At 33.0% G+C, this 23424-nt stretch overlaps 1 protein-coding gene across 3 annotated transcripts in view; it reads right to left on the bottom strand.

The window, feature by feature from the left end:
• LOC118193410 (uncharacterized) overlaps positions 1–23424 on the bottom strand; it is a 74217-nt gene that overhangs the window by 32879 nt on the left and 17914 nt on the right. For 2 of the 3 annotated variants that reach the window (XM_085810700.1, XM_035364490.2), the window contains exons 2-4: positions 22268–22616; positions 3165–3299; positions 2539–2698 (exon numbers count right to left, since the gene is read on the bottom strand). In XM_085810700.1, coding sequence (XP_085666826.1) covers positions 2539–2698; positions 3165–3299; positions 22268–22613 — 641 coding nt within the window. In that variant the 5' untranslated portion in view covers positions 22614–22616. Of the gene's footprint in view, positions 1–2538; positions 2699–3164; positions 3300–7927; positions 8021–22267; positions 22617–23424 lie in introns of those variants that run through there. The other variant, XM_035364491.2, reaches the window with a different exon arrangement.

The raw sequence follows: 23424 nt of genomic DNA on the forward strand, positions 1-23424 counted from the left end.
ATATAAAACCATAATTTATAAAATAATGAGCAATTATGATCTAAAGGGTATCAAAATTTACAAAAAAAGAAGCTTAATATTTATTTGTTTACTTTATTAAACATTTCTTTCAACGTGCACATGCGTAAAGCATACCTTACGCATAGCTGAAATTAGAAAATTGCAACCAGAAAACTATTTGATGTGTATTCGTGATATTTATAATGACGAGGAATTTGATTTAAATCATATCAGAGTACATCGAGATTAAATACTACATTTAGTAAGGAATTATAAGCCGAATAAAATAAAAACATCTGCCCTGAAGATAACGATAGTGCTGACAGATCAACTTTCAGTTCATTGCGCTGCGTGACATCCCCCCCCCAGCGCAGAGCAGCGTGAAATTGATAAACAGATTTCAGAACGGTTATATAAACAAAGGATATGGCTTTATCCATTTTTTGTAGCAATTCGTTTTTTGTTTGATGGACATCGAAACATACTTTCATTTTCTAGATCCTTTGGGAGCTCCAGCATCGGAAATTCTATTTGACATAATCGAAAGTTCAAGCTTACTTTTATACAATTGCTCTTACAGTCTGCAAAAAATAATAAGCCGGATACAATTCGAAGATTAAGGAACAACGCAATCATCAACATTAACTGAAATAGATAATTAGAGGGTATACCATCCGCTATACATTAAACGCGCACGCGAAAACGTATTCTGCGCTTGCGCAAAGGCATATGCGCAGTCGTAAATGTCTTGCACGCATGCGTAAAACGCCTATGCGCATGCGCAGAAAGATTTTAGCTTTGAGGTCCGGATTATGGGTGTCCGAATTAACGAATTTTGACTGTATTTTCATTAGAACAGATTTTTAACTTACTCAACTTATTTCCAATCAACTTGCATAAATATCTCTTATGTGCCGAGGCATCTACATATCCCTCAACACATTAGTTGATAACACTGCATTTATGAAGTTTCATATTACATTGTATATTACTATTATTCATATTACCAATAAGCAATATAGTTGCGTATATTAGATAGACCGTACGAAATGTGTTAAGCTAAAGTTGCGTTAAATTAAAATATGTGATATTTTTTGTTTTGTGCTGCACATACATATATATGTTTAATAAAAATTAAGTTGTTTATGTAGAACTAAAAGAATACAGTCAAAAGTTGTTAATTCGGACACTCATAATCCGGACCTCAAAGCTAAAAAATTTCGATTACAAATTAGTCGGTATTCTCGACTCAGCAATTATAGGACTTAAACAGCGGGACTTTGTAACTAAACAAGAAATTATGTCTGTTTCATAGAATTAAAGAGAAAGTATTATCACATGAAACGAAGCAACTTAAACAACTTACATTGAAAGAAATGTTTAATAAAGTAAACAGATAAATATTAAGCTTTTTCTTTTTGTAAATTTTGATACCCTTTAGATCATAATTGTTCTTTATTTCATTAATTACAGTTTCATATTTTTAATTTTAGAATTTCTGCATGCCATCTTACGAGATTTAAACTGATGATCTATAATCTGGAAAAATCGATAATCCGGAATCGTCGAAGTCCCGACGAGTTCGGATTAACGACTTTTAACCGTGTTTGTTTTTAATAAGTTTTTGGAACGTAACCCTTCTTTTTATACTGGCTCAGTGTCTCGCACAACACGGCATTTTCTAGGAACTTATCTACCGTGTTATACGAGGTTTGCTTGTGCCTAATGAAAATTTAAAATATGCATCTATGTGAGAAATATTTTTGGGGGCAATTATAAGAATTATATTCCCCGCTTAAAGAAATTCTTAAATTACACCAATGTGGTTGCAGTAATACTTAATTACCATTTTTTTTTTACTTTTAAAAAGCCATATAGTCATTTTTGTAAGTGTTTTAAGTTCCAGTTTTGTTGTATTCTAGTTTTCAATGATGTTTATAGATGAATTGTGATATTTTTATCTCAAATTTAATTTTAAAATATAAATTTATGGAATTTATTTGCAATGGAAAAAATTGAGGTAAAATTTCAGCAGGAACACAGCTGCCAGAAAACCTCTAAAGGGGAAAAAAAAAATCTTAAATCTAAACTGATGGCAAAAAATTGTTGAAAAAACACCAAGACATCCCCCCACAAAAATAAACTTGTATATAAGTTTACTGATTGTTTTTTTGGGATTAATGTTTAATTAAAAAATAAAATATGTATGTAATAAATAATTCTTTGTAAATTATAAGTCATTGTTCTTTTTCTTCTACAGAAAATTGTAAACTGCCCTAAGGTGATCACACTAATTATGTAAATACCAAAAATTCAAGTAATTATGAAAAATTAATGAAATATAAACAAAGTATTTAAAATTTTGAATATCTGAACATGAATTTTATAACTTTTCTGACCGGAAAATTTACTTATTTTCCCTTTCTTACCCCTTTTTCTTTATTATTTTTATGAAGACTTTTACAAGAAGAAATTTACTAGAAATATATTACTGCCTCCTTATATATACAAAGAATACTTTAAGAATACTATCAATACCTTACACCACATAAAACATCACTGTGAAAATTCAGCATTTCATTTGAATTACTAATTGTTATTGGCTCCAATAAGGATTTCACTTGAATATAATAATCTTTAGAAACCGTAATAATATGATGATGAGCCCATGGAAGTTCTTCTGAACCATAGTAAGAACCTGTAATAAAATTTAATAATTATGCACAACAAAGGCAACACATGAAGCATTTAATTTTTTTAGATATAAAAAATTCAAATTTATTTTCACTTTTAAATTTACCAGTGTACTAGTAAACTAAAAAATTTTCATCAGATGATATGCAGAATAAACAGAAAAGATACTGGCATATTATTCGACTAAATGATTTTTAGTCATCAACTTATACTCATTACAAAGAAAATAACAGAATTTAATTTTGCTAACTATCTTAAAATATTTTTCACATTACAAATTAAATTAAAATTTTAGATTATTTTTTAAACATTGCATTTAATTACAATTATTACAATTATCTACTTAAATCATTTGACCTAAATATCGTTTTCCCATTTTAAACATACTTCAAAGAAGTCTAAAAAAGTGCTTACAAAAATAATACTTACAAAGGAAAAAGTTACTTAAAGAATATTTTTAAATAACTTACCAAGATTAAGCAGATCAACCAAAGCCATATCAGTTATTGTTTTTAAATGACATAAAATCTTTTGGCACAATTCACCATTATATTGATTCCAAATACAAAGACATCCATTACTATGCCCAGTAATCACAAAAGACCCTAAAATAATTCATATAAAAGAGCAAATTTTTTTCCAAAAAATTATTCAAATACATAAAATATAAGTTATTCAAATATATTAATAACATTTCTTTGTACATTTTATTTTTATTATGAAGACTCCTAAAAAATGTTTGAAATCAATTCATTTTAAATAAAAAAATATACCTTTAGCAAAATTTAATACAGTCAAAAGTCGTTAATTCGGACACCCATAATCCAGAATGATCTATAATCCGAACCTCAAAGCTAAAAACATTCTGTGCAAGCGCCGAGTTGACACATGCGCATAGGCGTTTACGCGTGTGCGTAAGACCTTTACGACTGCGCATATGCGTGTGCGCAAGCGCAGAATACGTTTTCGCGTGCGTGTTTTATGTATAACGGACGGTATAGGCTAAAATTATCTAATTATCTATTTCAGTTAATAATGATGATTGCGTTGTTCCTTAATCTTCGAGTTGGATCCGGCTTATTATTTTTTGCAGACTGTAAGAGCAATTTTATAAAAGTAAACTTGAACTTTCGATTATATCAAATAGAATTTCCGATGCTGGAGCTCCCAAAGGATCTACAAAACGAAAGTATGTTTCAATGTCCATCAAACAAAAAGTGGAATTGCAGCAAAAAATGGATAAAGACATGAAGAAGGTGACAGAGAGGTTAGTGAAAATGAAAAAATTTCGATTGACAAGTTAGTCGGTATTCTCGGCACAGCAATTACGGGACTTGAGCAGCGGAACTTTGTAACTGAACAAGAAATTATGTCTGTTTATAGAATTAAAGAGAAAGTATTATCACATAAAACGAAACAACTTACATTGAAAGAAATGTTAAATAAAGTAAGCAAATAAATATTAAGCTTTTTTTTTTTTTTTGTAAATTTTGATACCCTTTAGATCATAATTGTTCTTTATTTCATAAATTACGGTTTCATATTTTTAATTTTAGAATTTCTTCATGCCATCTTACGAAATTTAAACTGATGATCTATAATCCGGAATCGCCGAAGTCCCGACGAGTCCGGATTAACGACTTTTGACTGTATTTAACACAACTGAAAAATGAAAAAGTAATTATCATATGTAGACTCTTTACAGTATTAAAAAAAAAAAAAAAGTAGTTTCTGCCAAAAATAAAACTGTTTGATTGAACAAGCCATAATCATTATTTGTTTCTACAACCATAATCATTATTTGTTTCTACAATAAGTTTTTCCTTAGCATAAGCAATCATTTATAAACAATCATTACTATTACTAGAAAAAGAGTAGAGCAAAATTTAGGTTTTATTTACCCATTAATACCAGATGAAAAGGCTCAAGAGATGAAATGCCAGTCTTTATTCCTATTTCTTAAGAAAGGAGACTGGGATAGGGTACTCTTTTGTTATTGGGACAGAATTTAGAAATGTATGTAAGTATGCACGCGTGTATGTATGTACACACACATATACATATTGTTACGTTACTAGGTTCCTACGGATATGGAGTGAAAACCATGACAGCACTTGATGAAGTATCAAAACACACTTTATTTACCAATATTAATCAGGACAGCTCCAAAACACTTTTATAATCGTCGACGATCTACTATAAACACGCTGGCACGATCAGGGATACAGCTTTCAGGTTATCAAGCTATCCCGGTGGAGACAGCTTCATTGCAAAGCACCAGAGTACAGCTTCTGACTCTGCTTGGTCGTTCTCGGAACTCCACGTACTCTCCAAACTCTCCACGCTACAACTCGCGATGCACTCGACAACACAGAGCACAGCTCCCGACTCTTAGGTTCAGTTGTTCCTGGAGCTCAACACGTTCTCTCGATGATGCACTAAACGCGATACATTACAAGACTCTTTCGGTGCACTTGACGACCCAGTCGGCACTCGCTGCCTGGCTGTCAACTCGATCGACTCCGCAGGGATTGACTCGCTAGATGAGACACCAACTCGATACTAACTAACTCTCCGCATACCAGCAGGGTTTATATAGCTTTTGGCTGGTGTTCGAGAACATTCTGGGATAAGAATTCGTTCCAGAAGGTTCTCCATCCGTCCATAACATATCGCAAATTTGTCACCAAATAGGCGATTTCTTGCCAAATGTGGCAATCCTGCCTTCCATTCCCATTTTATGGCAACCCTAAACCTGCTTTGCGGGGAATCCTTCTTACTGCGCTTGTACATTTCATAACAATATGTTAGTACATATATACACACACATATACATATGTTGGTACATATATACACACATTCATGAACACATACATCCATACATAATGTTGCATTCTACGAGTTCAAGGATTTGGAGTAATTGATGATAACACTCGATGAAGAATTGAAACACAATTTATTCGCCAGTATTACATAGGACATTTCCAAAGACCTGTTTACAGTCATTGAGAAACTACGAGGAACATGCTGAATCAATCAGCAACACAGCCTTCAGGTTATAACGGAGAAAACAGCTTCACAGCAAAGCACTAAAGTACAGCTCCCGACTCAGTTGATTTCTCTCAAGCTACTCTGTTATGCAAAATAACTCAAGATACTCTATTATGCACTAACACTACTGATACTACTACTGAACTCATCATATTACTCTCACCATGTACAGATAGGTTACATACAGTGAAAAGTCTTTAATCCGGACGTCCATAATCCGGAATGACCTATATTACGGACCTCAAAGCTACAAACTCTCTGCGCATGCGTAAACGCATTATGCATTTACACATATGCATATACCTTTATGCATGTGCATAATAAGTTTACGCATGCGCGTTTAATGTATAACAGATGGTATAAGCTAAGCTAAAATTATCTATATTAGTTAATGTTGCAGATTGCATTGTTCCTTAATCTTTGAATTGGATCCAGCTTATTATTTTTTGCAGACTGTTAGAGCAATTTTATAAAAGCAAGCTTGAATTTTGGATTATGTCAAAAAGAATTTCTGATTCTGGAGCTGCCAAAGGATCTAGAAAGCGAAAGCATGTTTCTATGTCCCTCAGACAAAAAGTGGAATTGCTGCAAAAAATGGGTAAAGGCATATCGTTTTTTCTAACCATTCCAAAATCTGTTTATCAATTTCACGCTGCTCTGCGGTGGTGGGCGGAAACGTCGCGGAGCGCAATGAACTGAAAGTTGATCTGTCAGCACTACCCTTATCTTTAGGGCAGATGTTTTTATTCTATTCAGCTTATAATTCTTTACTAAATGTAGTATTTCAACTCGATGTACTCTGTCTTTGATATGATTTAAATCAAATTCCTCGTCATTATAAATATCATGAATACACATCAAATAGTTTTCTGGTTGCAATTTTCTAATTTCAACCATGCGTAATGTATGCTTTATGCATGCGCGTGTTGAAAGAAATGTTTAATAAAGTAAACAAATAAATATTAAGCTTTTTTTTTTTATAAATTTTGATACCTTTTAAATCATAATTGCTCTTTATTTCATAAATTACGGTTTCATATTTTTAATTTTATAATTTCTGCATGCTATCTTACCAGATTTAAATTGATGATCTATAATCCAGAAAAACCGATAATCCGATAATCGGCGAAGTCCCGACGAGTCCGGATTAAAGACTTTTGACTATATAACTTTATCCTACCTTTAGGAACATTCTGGAGGAAAACTGCCAAGAATGCGTTCTAGAATGTTCTTACTTCGCTTATGCTATATTGCCATTTTGTTGCCAAATGGGCAATTTTGTACCAGACCTGGCAACCCTGCCTTTCCCTACAACTTTCTTGAAACCCTAAGCCCACTCAATTAGGAAGCTACCTCATCACTACTGGGCATTTTTCAGCAATACATTTCTGAAACCAGTCCCGATAATAAAAGAGTACCTGAGACTGTTGTTTGTCACTGGAAATATAGCATTAATTTCAATACAATAGCCAGATGTGATTTTGTTACAATACTTTTATCTTCGGAATAACAGAAAATAATCTTATGATCAAAATCACAATGTTTAAAACTGCAAAATGTGTTAGTTTATGTTAAGTAAAGAAAAGCATATGACAGCTACCTACAACAGGATTCAAGAAAGACTTTTTAACAGAAATATACTCATATTCCCGTTCTGCATGGGATTAAACAACAAACCTCCCTCAGCAAAAATATAACACGAAATGGATTACATGTTCTCAGGAGCTAGATATTTAACCACTGGTGGGCTCTAAAAGCTGATGTTGTATACTCGAACAGAGTTGATTCTGTTACAGTTTGAGATTATGAACATCTAAAATTTTATTTTGATGATGTCTAATATTAATTTGATTTACTATCTATCTTGCTTCTAATTAAAAAATAAATGTTATCTTGAACAGTTTATTCAAAACCCATGCTTGCAGCTTAAGAAATGAATTAAAAGATAGGTTATGAATATGACAGTTTTAATTGTCTGATACTCTCTGATAAAATGTAACTTAAATAAGAGCCACATGAAGTAAAAGTATCAAGAAGAAAATGCTTCTCATAGCAAATTTAATTAGAAAACTTCCTCATGCAATTAAAAATTAGTAAGATCCTACATAAAACTGATAAAGACATTGTACAAGGGTCCTAATTAAATTTTGAGATTCAGCTAAGTGATACAAGTTAAACTTACCAAATTTTAGAAGTATTTTCTTCCAATATCAATGCCCTTTTATAGATGAATTTTCCAAAGATTAAATGCTTTAAGCTATCCATTTCTTGGAATCTATGGAAAATATGTTTTTATAGCCTCACAGATTTCATCTTTGGAATGAAAACAATGACCATATAAACTTAGTATTAGTTTAGAAAGGAATCAAAAGCCACACTTAGCAAGATCAGGAGAATAAGGTGGATGTTTTATCACTCCGGTGTGTTCCTGTTAAAGAATTCAACTGTCAGTCTTGCTGAAGTAGAAAAAGCACAAGTGGGTCTATACCTGAATGACCAATTGTGAATTTATGTTATCTTGACCACTTTTACCTGCACCTGAAGCAGAAGATGCAATATTATGATGAAGCATTAGTCCCCTAATATTCACTTCTTGAAGACTTTCTGGAAGACTGTTTGGGGTGTATCACTTAACTGTTACTGTCCTTGCGGGCTTTACCCAGACCTGCTTTTCTTAAGAAATCGGCTTTTTTCATTGCTGACTGTTTTTCACTATTGTTGGTTTTGGATCATCTTCAAAGACTCATACCTGACTTTCTTAACGTGTTGGAACTTAGAAAAATATTCTGTATTTCAACACTAGTTTTGATTTTAGAAATAATACATGGTCCAGCATTTTAGGGTTTCTTTACTGATTCTGATATCCTCCGCTTTTGGTGTTCCATTGACAAATTAATTCTTTTCATAAGCAGTTTTTCACAAATAAATTTATGTATAACAGCAGATCTAATGATAAGTTCTTTCTATATTATTTGGTGCCACCTTGATAAGCATAGTGGTTAGTGATGCTGATTACCGTACCAATGGACTTGAACCCTGGAGAAGCCATGAATATTTGTAAGTGTATAGTGTATGTACAGCTGGGGGCACTTAAAATGCTGGGTAGCTGAAAGTCCTCTCAAGTGCTTTGGTCGTATGGGAAGAGGGGGTGGGAGACCCTTGGATCATTCATTTGCTATGCTTTCCATCAAAATTAGGGCAGTGAGACTAAAGCTGTATGACCAGTGGTGAAATTCTGCTGCTCTGGCTGCTTGTTTCTGTATCTGTATCATTTGATAGATAATCATTATAACCGAATAACATTTTTCACATGGCTGACATATTTGCTGGTACTATAGCTGTCAAAGCTCCTTCAGTATATTCTTTGTCCAGGAGAGAAATTTGACCTCCACAAAATTGCATAAGTGTTAAAAGATAGAGCTTCATTTCCATGTGTTAACTCTAGACATTGAAGGTATTCTTGATTTAGCTCCATTTTAAAATCATAAAAAAATACTAATGTAATAATGCTAGCATCACCTCTTTCTTCATAAGATGACAACATAAGATTGTTGCCCAGCAACAACTGGTAGATTTTTGGATTTGTTTCAATGAAAGATAAACGAGTAGTGTTCTTTTTCTCAAGTCATTTAATTTTTATTCATTTAAAGAGTTAAAAGTTTATTACGGGTAAAAGATTAATATAAAATATCCACTTCAAGCTTTTAGAATCAAAGCATTTTCTCTGTGTTGCCAATTTGAGAATGCTAACATCAAAATTATATTATTGATACAAAAAAATAAAAATAATTTGTGGTTTATGTGACAGGGAACAAGATATTAGGTCTTGGCTAAACTGATAAATCAGAAGTGATATTTTACTTTTGAAGCTCTGAACAGATTTTCGTAAAAAAGTATGATACAAATCCTCTCGGGTTCTCAGGTTTGGTATTTAAAACATATATATGCACATGCGATGTAATTACAATCATGATTGGGACAACATGATTAGGATTTTGACTATAAATGATAAAATGGAAGTGATATTGTATTTGGAACTTTTAACAGATTTTCACAGAATACTACAGAATCACTACCACAAAAGTTTAACCTAAAAGAATACAGCACAAATTATGGATATTTCTTTTATATCTAGACATATTTATTTACATCAAGCTGTAGAAGAGAATGTTTTTATAGCATTTTTCAGAAATTCAAAACTATTGTAATGATGGCATGTTCCCAAAAAATGCATTTGTTACTTTCTTGCACTGTTGTTGAAGACAACGCAAGAGGAAATAGCAAATCTGTAAATACCTATTGTTTTACTTTTTACTGATCCCAGAACACATGATAGTCACTATTCAGCTGTAATTATAAAAATTAACCAGCATTCTTTAATGATACCTAAATATTGTAGGAATACAGGTGCAGATCAAAATGAATTTAGATTTGTTGATACTATAGATATAACACAGAAGAAAATTAAATTATGGCATTCATTTCAAACTATTTATTTTAAATACAACATAAACACTTAATTTTCTTTATTAAAAACCAATATTTTGTAACCAATCCTTTAAAATAAACTGTTAAACTAACTGTAGCAACGAGGTTGTTCTCTGGTGAGTAATTAGAGAAATACTCCAGTATAAGCCAAGTCATGAACCTGATAGCTAATACAGTCAAAAGTCGTTAATTCGGACACCCATAATCCGGAATGATCTATAATCCGGACCTCAAAGCTAAAAACTTTCTGCGCATGCGCCGCGTTGACACATGTGCATTGGCGTTTACGCGTGCACGTAAGACCTTTACGACTGCGCATATGCATGTGCGCAAGCGCAGAATACGTTTTCGCGTGCGTGTTTTATGTATAACGGACGGTATAGGCTAAAATTATCTAATTATCTATTTCAGTTAATAATGATGATTGCGTTGTTCCTTAATCTTCGAGTTGGATCCGGCTTATTATTTTCTGCAGACTGTAAGAGCAATTTTATAAAAGTAAACTTGAACTTTCGATTATATCAAATAGAATTTCCGATGCTGGAGCTCCCAAAGGATCTACAAAACGAAAGTATGTTTCGATGTCCATCAAACAAAAAGTGGAATTGCAGCAAAAAATGGATAAAGACATGAAGAAGGTGACAGAGAGGTTAGTGAAAATGAAAAAATTTCGATTGACAAGTTAGTCGGTATTCTCGGCACAGCAATTACGGGACTTGAGGAACGGAACTTTGTAACTGAACAAGAAACTATGTCTGTTTATAGAATTAAAGAGAAAGTATTATCACATAAAACGAAACAACTTACATTGAAAGAAATGTTTAATAAAGTAAGCAAATAAATATTAAGCTTTTTTTTTTTTTTTTTTGTAAATTTTGATACCCTTTAGATCATAATTGTTCTTTATTTCATAAATTACGGTTTCATATTTTTAATTTTATAATTTCTGCATGCCATCTTACGAGATTTAAACTGATGATCTATAATCCGGAATCGCCGAAGTCCCGACGTGTCCGGATTAACGACTTTTGACTGTATCAGACTCTTGCTCTGCCATTTTCTTAAAGTTAAATGTAATGTCCATGTGTAACTTAAATCTGTTAATAAATTATTGCTACACTATAAAGGATTCTTTTATGATCACATCCAAAACAACCCCCCTGATAATTGATGCCAACATTAATGTTTAACTTTGAGATTATTCATTTGGCTTTTGCTTAGTTTCTTTTTCAGAAATAGTACTTGCATCCACACCCATTGGATCCAGCTCCTAAAACTTGCCCGTCAGGTATAATTTTTTTTTCCTCCACTCTGATGGCTGATAAGCAACAAATAGTTATTTTCAATACAGTCAAAAGTCTTTAATTCGGACACCCATAATCCGGACCTCAAAGCTACAAACTTTCTGCGCATGCGTCGCGTTGTAACTAACTTTGTAACTAAACAAGAAATTATGTCTGTTTAATAAAAGTATTATTACATGAAATGAAGCAACTTAAACAACTTACATTGAAAAAAATGTTTAATAAAGTAAACAAATAAATATTAAGCTTTTTCTTTTTGTAAATTTTGATACCCTTTAGATCATAATTGTTCTTTATTTCATAAATTAAAAATTTCATATTTTTAATTTTGTAATTTCTGCATGCCATCTTACCAGATTTAAACTGATGATCTATAATCCGGAAAAATCGATAATCCGTAATCGCCGAAGTCCCGACGAGTCCGGATTAACGACTTTTGACCGTAATATAATTTGTTTTGCATTTAAACACTAATATTATGTAATGTGTCAACTCTTAATGTTGAAAACATGAAACTAATTAAATATGAAAACGCAAAAATACTTTACTGTGATCTTAAAGTATGTAACTTTTATGAATATTATGTCTTTACACATAATGCATGCATGAGAACTGTATAATCATAACCAGTTTTGTTTCAAAATGGTAAATGTGGTAAAACATAAAAAGGTGTAATATATTTAAAGTGAGGCATTTTAGAAGTAAAAATTCTGTATTAGAAATTGTTATGTATAGCATGCTGAATGTATTCAATCTTATAAACGTAGTTTCAATTTCGTGACAAGCCAGTAGCTCAATGATATTATTACCTCTGTGCCTCTATAATGGTTATATTTATTGACATTTTTTCTTGCATTACCAGTTACGTTGCTGAAAAATTGTTTATATTTCATGATTTGCAGTAGCATAGAGTCTCTTTCGCAAATTTTTTTTTTTTTTTTAAGGAAGAGAGTGCTTTTTTTCATACATTATTTTGACATATTTGTTATATTTTTTGTCGTATTAATTGACATTAGTGTAGCGACAGTCTGTGGTAAAATGACGTTACAGAACTTTTCTGGGTAAGGTGACCTCATTACAGCCTTCTATTTAGTGAAATAATAAAGCGTTTTTTTTATCAAAGAATTTATATTAAGTAAAACAGGTCACTATGTCATTTTTTGCTAAAGGACATAAACAAAATATGTGTGTTCTAGCAAGTGAACTTGGTGCATATATTACTGAAAAAATGACAATAGTTGATATTAAGGATGCCATTTTAATGAGTAAGGGATATAATGAAGAGTTTACAAAGATCTATTTTTTAGCATAATTGCGGAATGAAAAGAAACAGAAGAAAGCAAATATAATGAAAAGAAAGAAATAGAAGAAAGCAAACACGAGATTGAAAAAATGATAATGCAAATAGCTAGTTCAGGTGCTAATTATGAATGACCTGCTTTGAAACTCACCAACATGGATATCCCTAAGTTACAATTAAAAATTCCTCACTTTAATCCAAAAACTAATGACATGAGCCTTTTTCCCACTTTATTGGAAAAGCAACTACAATTTTGAACATACCTCAAGAGAAATGGGTAGTGTATCTCTTAGGTTTGATAACTAATGACATTGCAAAAAAACTGCAAAGGAGTCTGCTGTTGATGCTCAAGATTATCACTACATCAAACAAATTCTCTTAAAGTGTTTTAAATTAAGTGCTGAAAAACTCTGACAGTTATTTTTGCAGCATCACAAAAGTCCTGATAGTACAAAGGAAAATTTTTACTTTGAGCAGTTTCTTTGATGGCTGGATTGGCAAATTAAAATTCAATACTTTTGAGAAGTTAAAGGATCTGATAATGGATCAAATTAAAAGGCAGTCCCTTCTGAGTATAGAGAATATTTTGTGGATCATTGGTCCAAGTGGACTGATCCTCTTCAACTGGCTGATAAATTGGATTTATATGAAGAAGTTGAAAACATCAGAAGTATAAACATCAGTAAGGACATTCCAAAATCTTCTCAAGGTAATGGTCCCAAAAATTATAAAAATAACCCTCAAATTGTTAAAAACTCAGCAACAAGGAATTCTGGTATGAGAGAAGATCAACCAACTGTTACTTGTAATGGTTATGGAAAATCAGACATTGTTATGGCTAAATGTTCAACATGTTCTCTTTCTTTAAGTAAAGAATCAGTTGACTTCAAAGCTATAAACTTACTGGCATTGTCTGTGGAGAAACCTCACATGAAGACACTATTGTAGGAGAAATATTATATAATCTTTTGAACGAAGATGGAACAGAATTTATGAAAACTACTATGAAGTTCACTCTCACTGACGGCATTCAAAGAGGCAAAGAGGTCCATATGACCCAAGTAGACATTCACATTCAAGGAAGATCATTCCATATAACTTTATTTGTGCTACCCTCAGCAAAGGGTAACAGGACACTTTTAGAATCGGATTTTCTTAGAAGCGCTGGAATTGTTTTAGACATACTAAACCACTGGTGGTTTTACTATGATAATCTGAAACAAATCTTATTAATGATGATTTTAAACCCAATGAGCGAACCAAATGTACATCGGAAGTTGACACTGTACTGTAAAAGGTGAAGGACAACATCTATTGCCTCATCAAAGATCACAATTAACCCTGCAGTGCTCGCACGGCGTCTTACAGATGCCAGGGATGTTTCTTTTTTAAATGGCTTTATAAACGGATGCGTGATCAAGCTTGTGCTGCCATCTACCTTTCTGTCAACTATACATGAATAAGTAGAAATCACCGAAACAACGCCATTTTCATTTTAGTGCTAAGAGGGAGAGGTTATAAGCCGATGTGCTCTACTGGAGTCTAGGAGACGCCACGCGACCGTTTTTGATTCTAAATGCAAGTTTTTTAAAATGTATATATTTAGCATTTTAAATTTTTATTATCAACAGCTGTCCTTAGTAGTGTTTTTTGTTTTATCTTTTTAGTGATAGGTAAAAGAAATTGTTCGTGAATATATTTAATTCTAAATGTCAAATGTATGTATTTCTTCTCGTATTTATATTTTTATGGGCAACAATTGTTTTTATTAGTTATTTTCTTACCTTTAGAGTCAAGATGACTTCTAAAAAAAATTCAATATGGCAAATGAACGTGATAGAGAAATAGTACTACGTATGCTTATGGAAGAAGATGAATCAGGTGATGAGTTTGATGATTATAGTGATATAGAAGAAGATAGAGTGGAAACAAGAGAAGAAAACACAGACAATGAGCAGGAAATAGACTCCAATGATAGCAATAGTGATGATTACATTGAGAATAATTATTTCCTAGGCCGAAATAAATCATCAAAATGGCCAAAAGTTTGCCCACCTAAAAATATACGCACTCAGCGACATAATATTGTCACTCATTTACCAGGGGTGAAAGGTGTTGCGAAGAATGCTCCAACGCCGGAGCAATGTTGGGCATGTTTTTTCGACAATGGCATGCTATCTAATATAGTTAAATTCACAAATGAAAAGATATCCACAGTTCAGGAAAATTATTCTCGTGATAGGGATGTCCATTTGACCGATATAATTGAAATAAAAGCCCTTCTAGGCATATTATACATTTGTGCTTCTAGAAAAGACAATCATGCAAATACCAAGGAGATATGGTCCTCTGATAAAATGGGTATTGAGCTATGCCGTCTAATAATGTCTGAAAAGCGATTTAGGTTCCTTTTATATTGTTTGAGGTTCGACAATAAGGACACGCGAGAGATAAGAAAGATAACTGACAATTTACCACCTATACTTGATGTGTTTTCTTCATTTGTTGAAAATTGTAAGAATGCTTATTCAGTTGGAGAGTATTGTACAATTGATGAAAAGTTAGAAGCTTTTAGGGGTAAATGTTTCTTCAGGCAGTACATCCCTAGTAAACCAAATAAGTATGGGATAAAATTATTTGCATTAGTAGATGCTAGGATGTACTACATTGTAAACCTAGAAATATATACTGGCAAGCAGCCTGCAGGTCCATTCGAAATTAGTAACAAACCAGCAGATGTTGTGAAATGGCTGAGTTCTGTAATCTCAGGAACAGGTCGAAATATAACTGTAGACAATTGGTTCACCTTGTTAGATTTAGCTAACTTTTTGCTTCAGAATAATCTTACTTTGGTTGGAACCATGAGGAAGAATAAGAGTGAAATTCCTCTAGAATTTACGCAAACAAAGAATCGGGAAGTAGGAACATCATTGTTTGCGTTTCAGAATGACTCAACTTTAATGTCTTATGTAACTAAGAAAAACAAGGTGGTTTTGATTCTCTCCACTATGCATCATGATGATGCAATTGATGAATCATCTGAAACAAACAAGCCACAGACGATAACCTTTTATAACGTAACTAAATCAGGAGTTGATACTGTTGACCAGTTGTGTAGCACTTACAATGTCGCTAGGAAAACGAACAGATGGCCTATGGTCATATTTTATAGTTAAATTATCAATCAGCACCAGACGCAGTGAGTTTTTAAAACTTTTAGGTCGTAATCTAGCTGATGATTCCTTGCGTAGACGTTCTCAGTGTTCATCATTAACCAGAAATCTCAAGCAGGATATTCAGAGCCTTTTCCCAGATGAGGGTACAGTTCAGCTTACAGAAGAGGCTCGAGCTACTAAAAGGCAGAGATGTCATGAATGTGGCCATTCCAAGAACAGGTACACTAAGTACAAATGCTGCAGTTGTAAAAAATTTCTATGTTTAGAACACGCTCAGCAAATTTGTGCAACTACCTAAATGATATAATTTCACTTGTATTTTTCAGTTGCATTTGCATAAGTTGAATAAAATTAAGTTTCACTGTAAACTGAAGTTTTGTTAAATATTGTTTGTAATATGATGCCACAAATATATATGTGTTACTTCAATAATCCCTTTGCATTTATAAATTTGAACTAAATTACCTAAATATATATTAGTACAGCAAAGATATACATGGAGTCTGTGAGACGCCGCGCGACCTTTAACGTAACAATATGCCACGCGAGCACTGCAGTGTTAAATGAAATATTGAGGCAATATTCAACTATGTTCCAACCAGGAACAAAAGCAACACCTTTCATAGGACACCAAATTAAAACCGGAAATCAACTCCCAGTAGCTGTACCACCATACAGAATGAATCCTGCCAAGAAAGAAATCTTAAAGGAAGAAATTGACAAGCTTTTGTCTGAAGGAATAATTGAAGAATGCGAATCACCTTAAGCATCCCCAGTTGTTTTAATACCGAAACCTAATGGAAAAGTATGCCTCTACATAGATTACCACAAACTGAACGCAATCACAGTTCTGGATTCCTACCCACTTCCAAGAACGGATGACTTGTTACATGAGGCAAGTTCTACTCCTTTCATGTCGAACCACCCTCAAGGATGATAAAATCGATTTGTCAGAATCATTCACGAAACACCTTTCTGATCTCAAAGCTATTTTCAAAAGGTTTTTGCTCTTCAAACTATATGAAAGAGAGAAGTGCCACTTCCCTTCTTCTCATGTGAATTATCACACAAAAAGGAATCAAAGTTGATCCAAAAAAAGTTTCCTCTATCCAGAGAATTCCACTTCCCAAACACGTCAAAAACTCCAATCCTTTCTTCAAATGTACTCTTAGCTTAGATGATATATACAAAACTTTGCAGAAATATCATGACCCCTTAGTGATCTAACAAAGAAGAAAGTGAATGAGAATGGGGTTTCCGCCAGCAAAAAACACTTGAAACTCTAAAAAGCTGCCTCATAACATCTCCTGTGTTGAAGCAAGCAAGTGGAACTCAGCCTTGTACTCTTCGGCACAAGCAATTATGCTTTTGGAGCTGTTTTACTTCAAGGAGAAGGGTCAAAAGACCACCCTATCAAATATGCCAGCTGATTGCTTTCTTTGGCTAAGCAAACCTCTTTGACAACTGAACGAGAAGCCCTCGCTGTCGTATGAGTCCTGAAGAAATTCCATGGTTACGTCGAAGGATCAGAAGTAACTATAGCATCTGATCATCAACCTTTAAAATGGTTTTTGAACAAGTCTCCAACCGGACGACTTGCTAGATGGGCACTTGAAATTCAGTCTTTCAACCTGAAAGTACATTACATCCCTGGAAAGGCAAACATCATTGCTGACATGCTGTCCTGTCCAAGTTTTGACCATGAAGTTTTACCTTGTGCAATTTCAAATATAACTGTAGAGGACATGCCCACAAGAAATCCAAAAGACATGCGTCAATACCAACTTAAAGATGAAAATTTTAAAAAGGTTATAGAAAGTTTCGAATCCACTCAGAAAACTGAAGAATGTGCCGACTGGACTGAACAGGGCTTCTTAATGAATCAAGGTGTTCTCAACCAATACATCCCTCACTCTGATTCAAAAGAGGCCCAGTTAGTCATTCTAACTGCCGAGCATGAATCCATCACATGAAAGCACCATGATGACCCAATGGCTGGACATTATGGAGGGGAAGGAACATTCCAATGAATTGCCAGACTGGTATGAAAAAGTATTATTGGCCAGATTATTCGACTGGTATAAAAAAGTACGTATTCGAATATGTGAAAAGCTGTTCTGAATGCAACTGCTACAAGGCTACCAACCAAAGGCCAGCTGGACTGCTAAGAACCGCTGCCTTTTCTCAAAGTTTCGAGATCATCTCTATAAATTTGTTAGGACCACTACCACAAACTGGCACTGGAAAACAATGGATCTTCACTGTCAAAGACTATGCTATGTGATGGGTTGAATTATTTCCTCTTGCTCAAGCTACAGAATGCAACTGTGCTATAACCCTCATCGAAGAAGTATTCATGCGGCGGCATGGTGTACCAAGAAGAATCATCAGTGATAATGGAACCCAGTTTATCAGTGCCATCATGTAACAAGTTTGCTGCACATTAAATATCAATAAAAACTTGTTACCAATTTACTTTCCTCAATCAAATTCTGTGGAACGGAAAAATAGAGACTTAAAACCTCATCTTGCGCATACGAGATGTACATGACAACTGGCATTTGAAACTCCCAGTTATTTATTTCGCTATGAATACAGCCATCTGTGACACTACAGGCCATACACCAGCATTCCTACAGTTCGGGAAAGAGCTGAGAACTGTCGAGGTCGTTGTCCACATTTTCAAAGCTCTGGTCAAAAATAACTTTGTTCCTGAAATATTCCCTTACCTTAAATGATTCACAATTGTTACAAAGGACATATGAGAACGTGTCAAAATGAAGCAAAATCAATGTATAAAGCAATATGACGAAGACAGCAAGTGTTTTATTCATCAGGTGATAAAGTATAGGTCAATTTACACCCATTAGCAAAAAACAAAATGACTTCAAAGTTTAAAGCGTGATGGTCCACACTTGGTAATGACACAGAAATCACCTACTTCCAATGCCATTTTAAGCCTTGATAAACCATCAGAACCCTTAGGGAAGTATCTTATGTCCGCACTAACACCTTTCAAAGACACAAGCACTTCTCCCATTGTTCCGCTCAGGAATAGAGATTGACCGCCAAAAGTTACTTTGCATTCCTGAACTAATCAACAACTTGTGGTTCCATAGTGCTTCAAAGAGAGGTCCTTTGCCCAGGAAGCCCAAAATCCTGACACTAGAGACAATATTAAAACAGCTCCCAAATCTTCCAGATTTGTCTTCCTGCCGGGACATCGGTGGAGCTAGAGGAGCAGTTTGTAACAATTTTCTCAAATAAACTCTGCTGCTAATATAAACTGTTGAACTAATTGTAGCAACGAGGGTGCCCTCTAGTGAGTAGCCAAAGAAATATGCCAGTAAAAGCCAAGTGATGAACCTGATAGGTTATATCAGACTATTGCTCTGCAATTTTCTTAAAGTTAAATGTAATGTCTGTGTGTAACTTAAACCAGTTCATAAATTATTGTTACACTATTAAGGACTCTTTTATGACTTCATCCAAAATGAGCCCCCTCATAATATATTATTCAACAGCCCAATAAAACACAATTTTTAATAAAAGAAAATAAAAGGACAAGCATATGATTATCTTGATATAAATTTATTAAAAAAACATTTTTTTACACATGGCCAATCATACATAATAAAATATAATCCAGAATTTCACATTACAGATCATTTTATTTATTGGAACGAAATATTTGATATTATTTACAAACAATTAAACAGAAGCGATATTTTACTTTTTTTCTTAAAGCTCACTGCATGGATCCCTCTTCTTCGGTATCAGTCGTCCCTCAAAAATATGACTTTTATCTAAAATCTATGCTAACTGAAGTTTTTCTCTTCCCCAAAAAGATTATAAAATATCATTCATTAATGTAATTCTAGTTATAAAAATAATTTTAGTAAATGAACAAAATTCTCAAGTTTTTTTTTTTTTTTTTTTTTTTTTTTTTACAATTAATGACTACTTATTTCAATGAGAACAAATCAATAGAGAAAAACTTTTGTTCTTCAAATATATGTTCTAAGTTAAAGTGATAACTACTTTAACTTATTAGTTGTCATTCAAACTGACTACCCTTTCAGATATTTTATGATGCTTTTTGGAAAGTCAACGTGCCTTAAAAAACAGAGAAGTAAGTACATTTCCTAAAATGAATTCAGTTATTTTGCATGCACATAGTTACATGCTATGGGTTAATAAAGATATCTTTTTAAGGAGAACTCCACAACTATTATTTAAAAACAACTAGAACAAATGAAAAGGAACTGGAATATTTGAAAATTTTAGAAACTCCTCCCTACAATAAAGAAAGTAAATGAGAGACTTTGTAAACCCATCGCAAAGCATTATCAGGAAATGATGTGATTTACGACTAATAATTGATAAGCATAACTTCACAATGAAATTCTAAGATTCGCCTTGGCTTTAGAGCCTTTGTAAGAGGCAGCCAGTGCATCCTACCATTTTTAATCTAAAGAGAAAAAATTCTTCATTTTCATGGAAGCCTTAAAAGAAAACATGCCTTACTGCGACATTTTTATCGACCATGCTTCTTGCTTAAGATATTACCTAGAAAGTTATTACTGAGAGAACTAAACTGTTACACAGTACAATGTCCGTAATCCGGACTCGTCGGGACTTTGGCGATTCCGGATTAGGGGTTTTTCCAGATTATAGATCATCAATTTAAATGTAGTATGATGGCATGCAGAAATTATACAATTAAAAATATGAAACCGTAATTTATGAAATAAAGAGCAATTATGATCTAAAGGGTATCAAAATTTACAAAGAAAAAGCTTAATATTTATTTGTTTAATTTATTAAACATTTCTTTCAATGTAAGTTGTTTAAGTTGCTTCGTTTTTTGTGCTAATACTCTCTCTTTAATTCTTTCTTCTATAAAGAGTATCTCTTCTCTTTACGTGCATGCATAATGGACCCGTGCATTAAACGCGCATGCATAAACGTATAATGCGTTTACGCTTGCGCATAAAGTTGGTAGCTTTGAGGTCCGGATTATGGAAGTCCGGATTAAAGACTTTGTATTCTATAATGCTAATTCTGAACAAAAAATTATTTTTTATTTTTTTACTATGAACACAGATTGCTGTGTATAGAAAAACAGCAGGAAAGAGAATGACTTTTTGAAAAAGGTAAGTGTTTTATTACCAATGGTTCTCAATTATTAAGTTTTATTGATTGATTGCTCTTTTATGAAAGACTCAGTGTGCTGCCATTTTTAAAATGGCAACTGTGCTTTGCACAATAGCTTGGTAAAAAATTAATTGTCAACAAATTAACAACTTTTTGGTGGGGGCATAGATGAAAGTACCAGCATTTTATTCATGAACTGTGAAAAAATTTACTATACCAAGTCATACACAACTACATGGTTAAGGATTTCAGCTGAGTAAGTGTTCTTTTTGAAAAATTGCTTTCATTTTTAACAAGCAACACTTGTATTTAAATACGTAAAAAAAATTTATGCACTTTTATTTCATTTTCTGATGTATTACATAAATTATAAACGATGTTCAGTTTTGCATTTATATCATTTAAAATGCAATAAATGACTAAAAACTTATTTCTGTATTATAAGGTATTTTCTGATTATCCACCCAAGCCTGAAAAAAGTCCCCAACTACTGACAACTAATTTTTTGCCAAGCTAAGACTTGAAAGACAAACAGCCATTTTAAAATATGGCAATGCATCGCACCAGCTGTTAAAGAAAAAAAGCATTTTTTTTCTTCAAAAAATACGGCATTTTACTAAATAATAAATAATTAAAACATTATTCTATAAACTACATTTTCAGTATTTTTTTTATACCTTTGGAAATATAATGTCAAAATCGGCAAGCAAAATATTAAAATGCAGGTCTGAAAATCATCTGAAGATAGATGAATTGATTTTACTGTTGTTTTATTTATTGTTGAGCAAATAAATATATGGCATTGCAATTCTGTGCAGGTGAACTGGGATTATCACTCAGAGCAGTAAAATAGCCAAAACAAATTATTTTCACTGATACACAAAGTTGCCAATAAGTTAAAATACTTTTCATGAGGCTATGGATAATCAGAAAACATGAAATGTATAAATCTTAAAATGACCATTTGGCAGATTCAGAATGCTTGGTAGGCAGTTGTGCATCCCAACAGATTAAGTTAAAGCTTTAATATGAAATATTACTAAATTTATAAAAATGTTAAATATATAAACTTACACCAATAAATTAATTATCCTTACCTGAAATTTTCACACATGTCACAGGATTATAACAAAATCCTTTGATTAATTTCTTCCAGTAAGGTGATGTCCTAATCATTTTTGCATGAAACCATTTCTTGTATATTGCACACCAGTCAATTATTTTATCAGTCAGCAAAACACTTTTAAAAGATAAAATATCTTCTAAAATGTGTTCAGGAACTTCTTTGATACAGAACTGCTTCCAAAGAGAGTTTCTGACTTGCATTCGTTTCCCAGTTTCATGCCAATGTTTGCAAACAAGTTTAATCCTACAGAATGACTGCCCATCAAGAAATGCAAAAATGTGCTCTAAAATCTCAGCTGGGATGTGAATTAACTCCATACTCTAAAAATGAAGGGAAATTTTAATCTACTTAAGACAAATAAACATAAAATTTTTAATAAATAACAAAAAGCATGTATATGTGCATTTCTAAAATACATAAATAACATATATATAATTACAAAACAATTATTTTGAAAACAAAATATAAACATGCCTCGTATTTTCACATACAGAATGTTTCAGCAAATCAGTTAGAAACTTTTTGAAGAGATAGACACCTATACGATGGAAAAACTCATAGCAATGCATAGTCGGAAATGCTCTTCTGGCACAGTAGTGATGACACAAAACACTATAAAGGAAGGACACAAACAGGATGAGAATAATAATTATTATGCTTAATGCAGCAGAAATGAAGAAATAGGTACAAAAACAGATGATCATCATCAAAGGTGTTGAAAATTAGTCCCAGACTATGATGCAGGAACCATGCATCATGTATTTTACATGCACTGGAGATGTGAGCCATGCATCACAGTCCTGGTCATAATTATGAATACCTTCTTAATGATGATTGCTGCTGTTTTTGTTCTTATTTGTTGGCTTCTGCTGTATTAGTCACACTGTTTGTGTCCTTCCTTTTTTGTGTTTTGTATTTTCACTACCGCGCCAAGAAAACATTTCTGACCATGTGATTTTTTCATTGTCTACATGTACTCTCTCTCCCTTGAAACCAATTTGCTAAAACACCCTATATATACACACAGAAGAGTCATTACATTATGACTACCCTGTTAATAACATGTAGGACCACCTTTAGCCCTCAAAACTGCCAGCACTCGGCATGGCATTGACTCTACAAGTTGTT

The sequence above is a fragment of the Stegodyphus dumicola genome, chromosome 2 (assembly GCF_044657685.1).
Source record: "Stegodyphus dumicola isolate Sdum_Otavi_A_Nest chromosome 2, ASM4465768v1".
Taxonomy (NCBI): Eukaryota; Metazoa; Arthropoda; class Arachnida; order Araneae; family Eresidae; genus Stegodyphus; species Stegodyphus dumicola.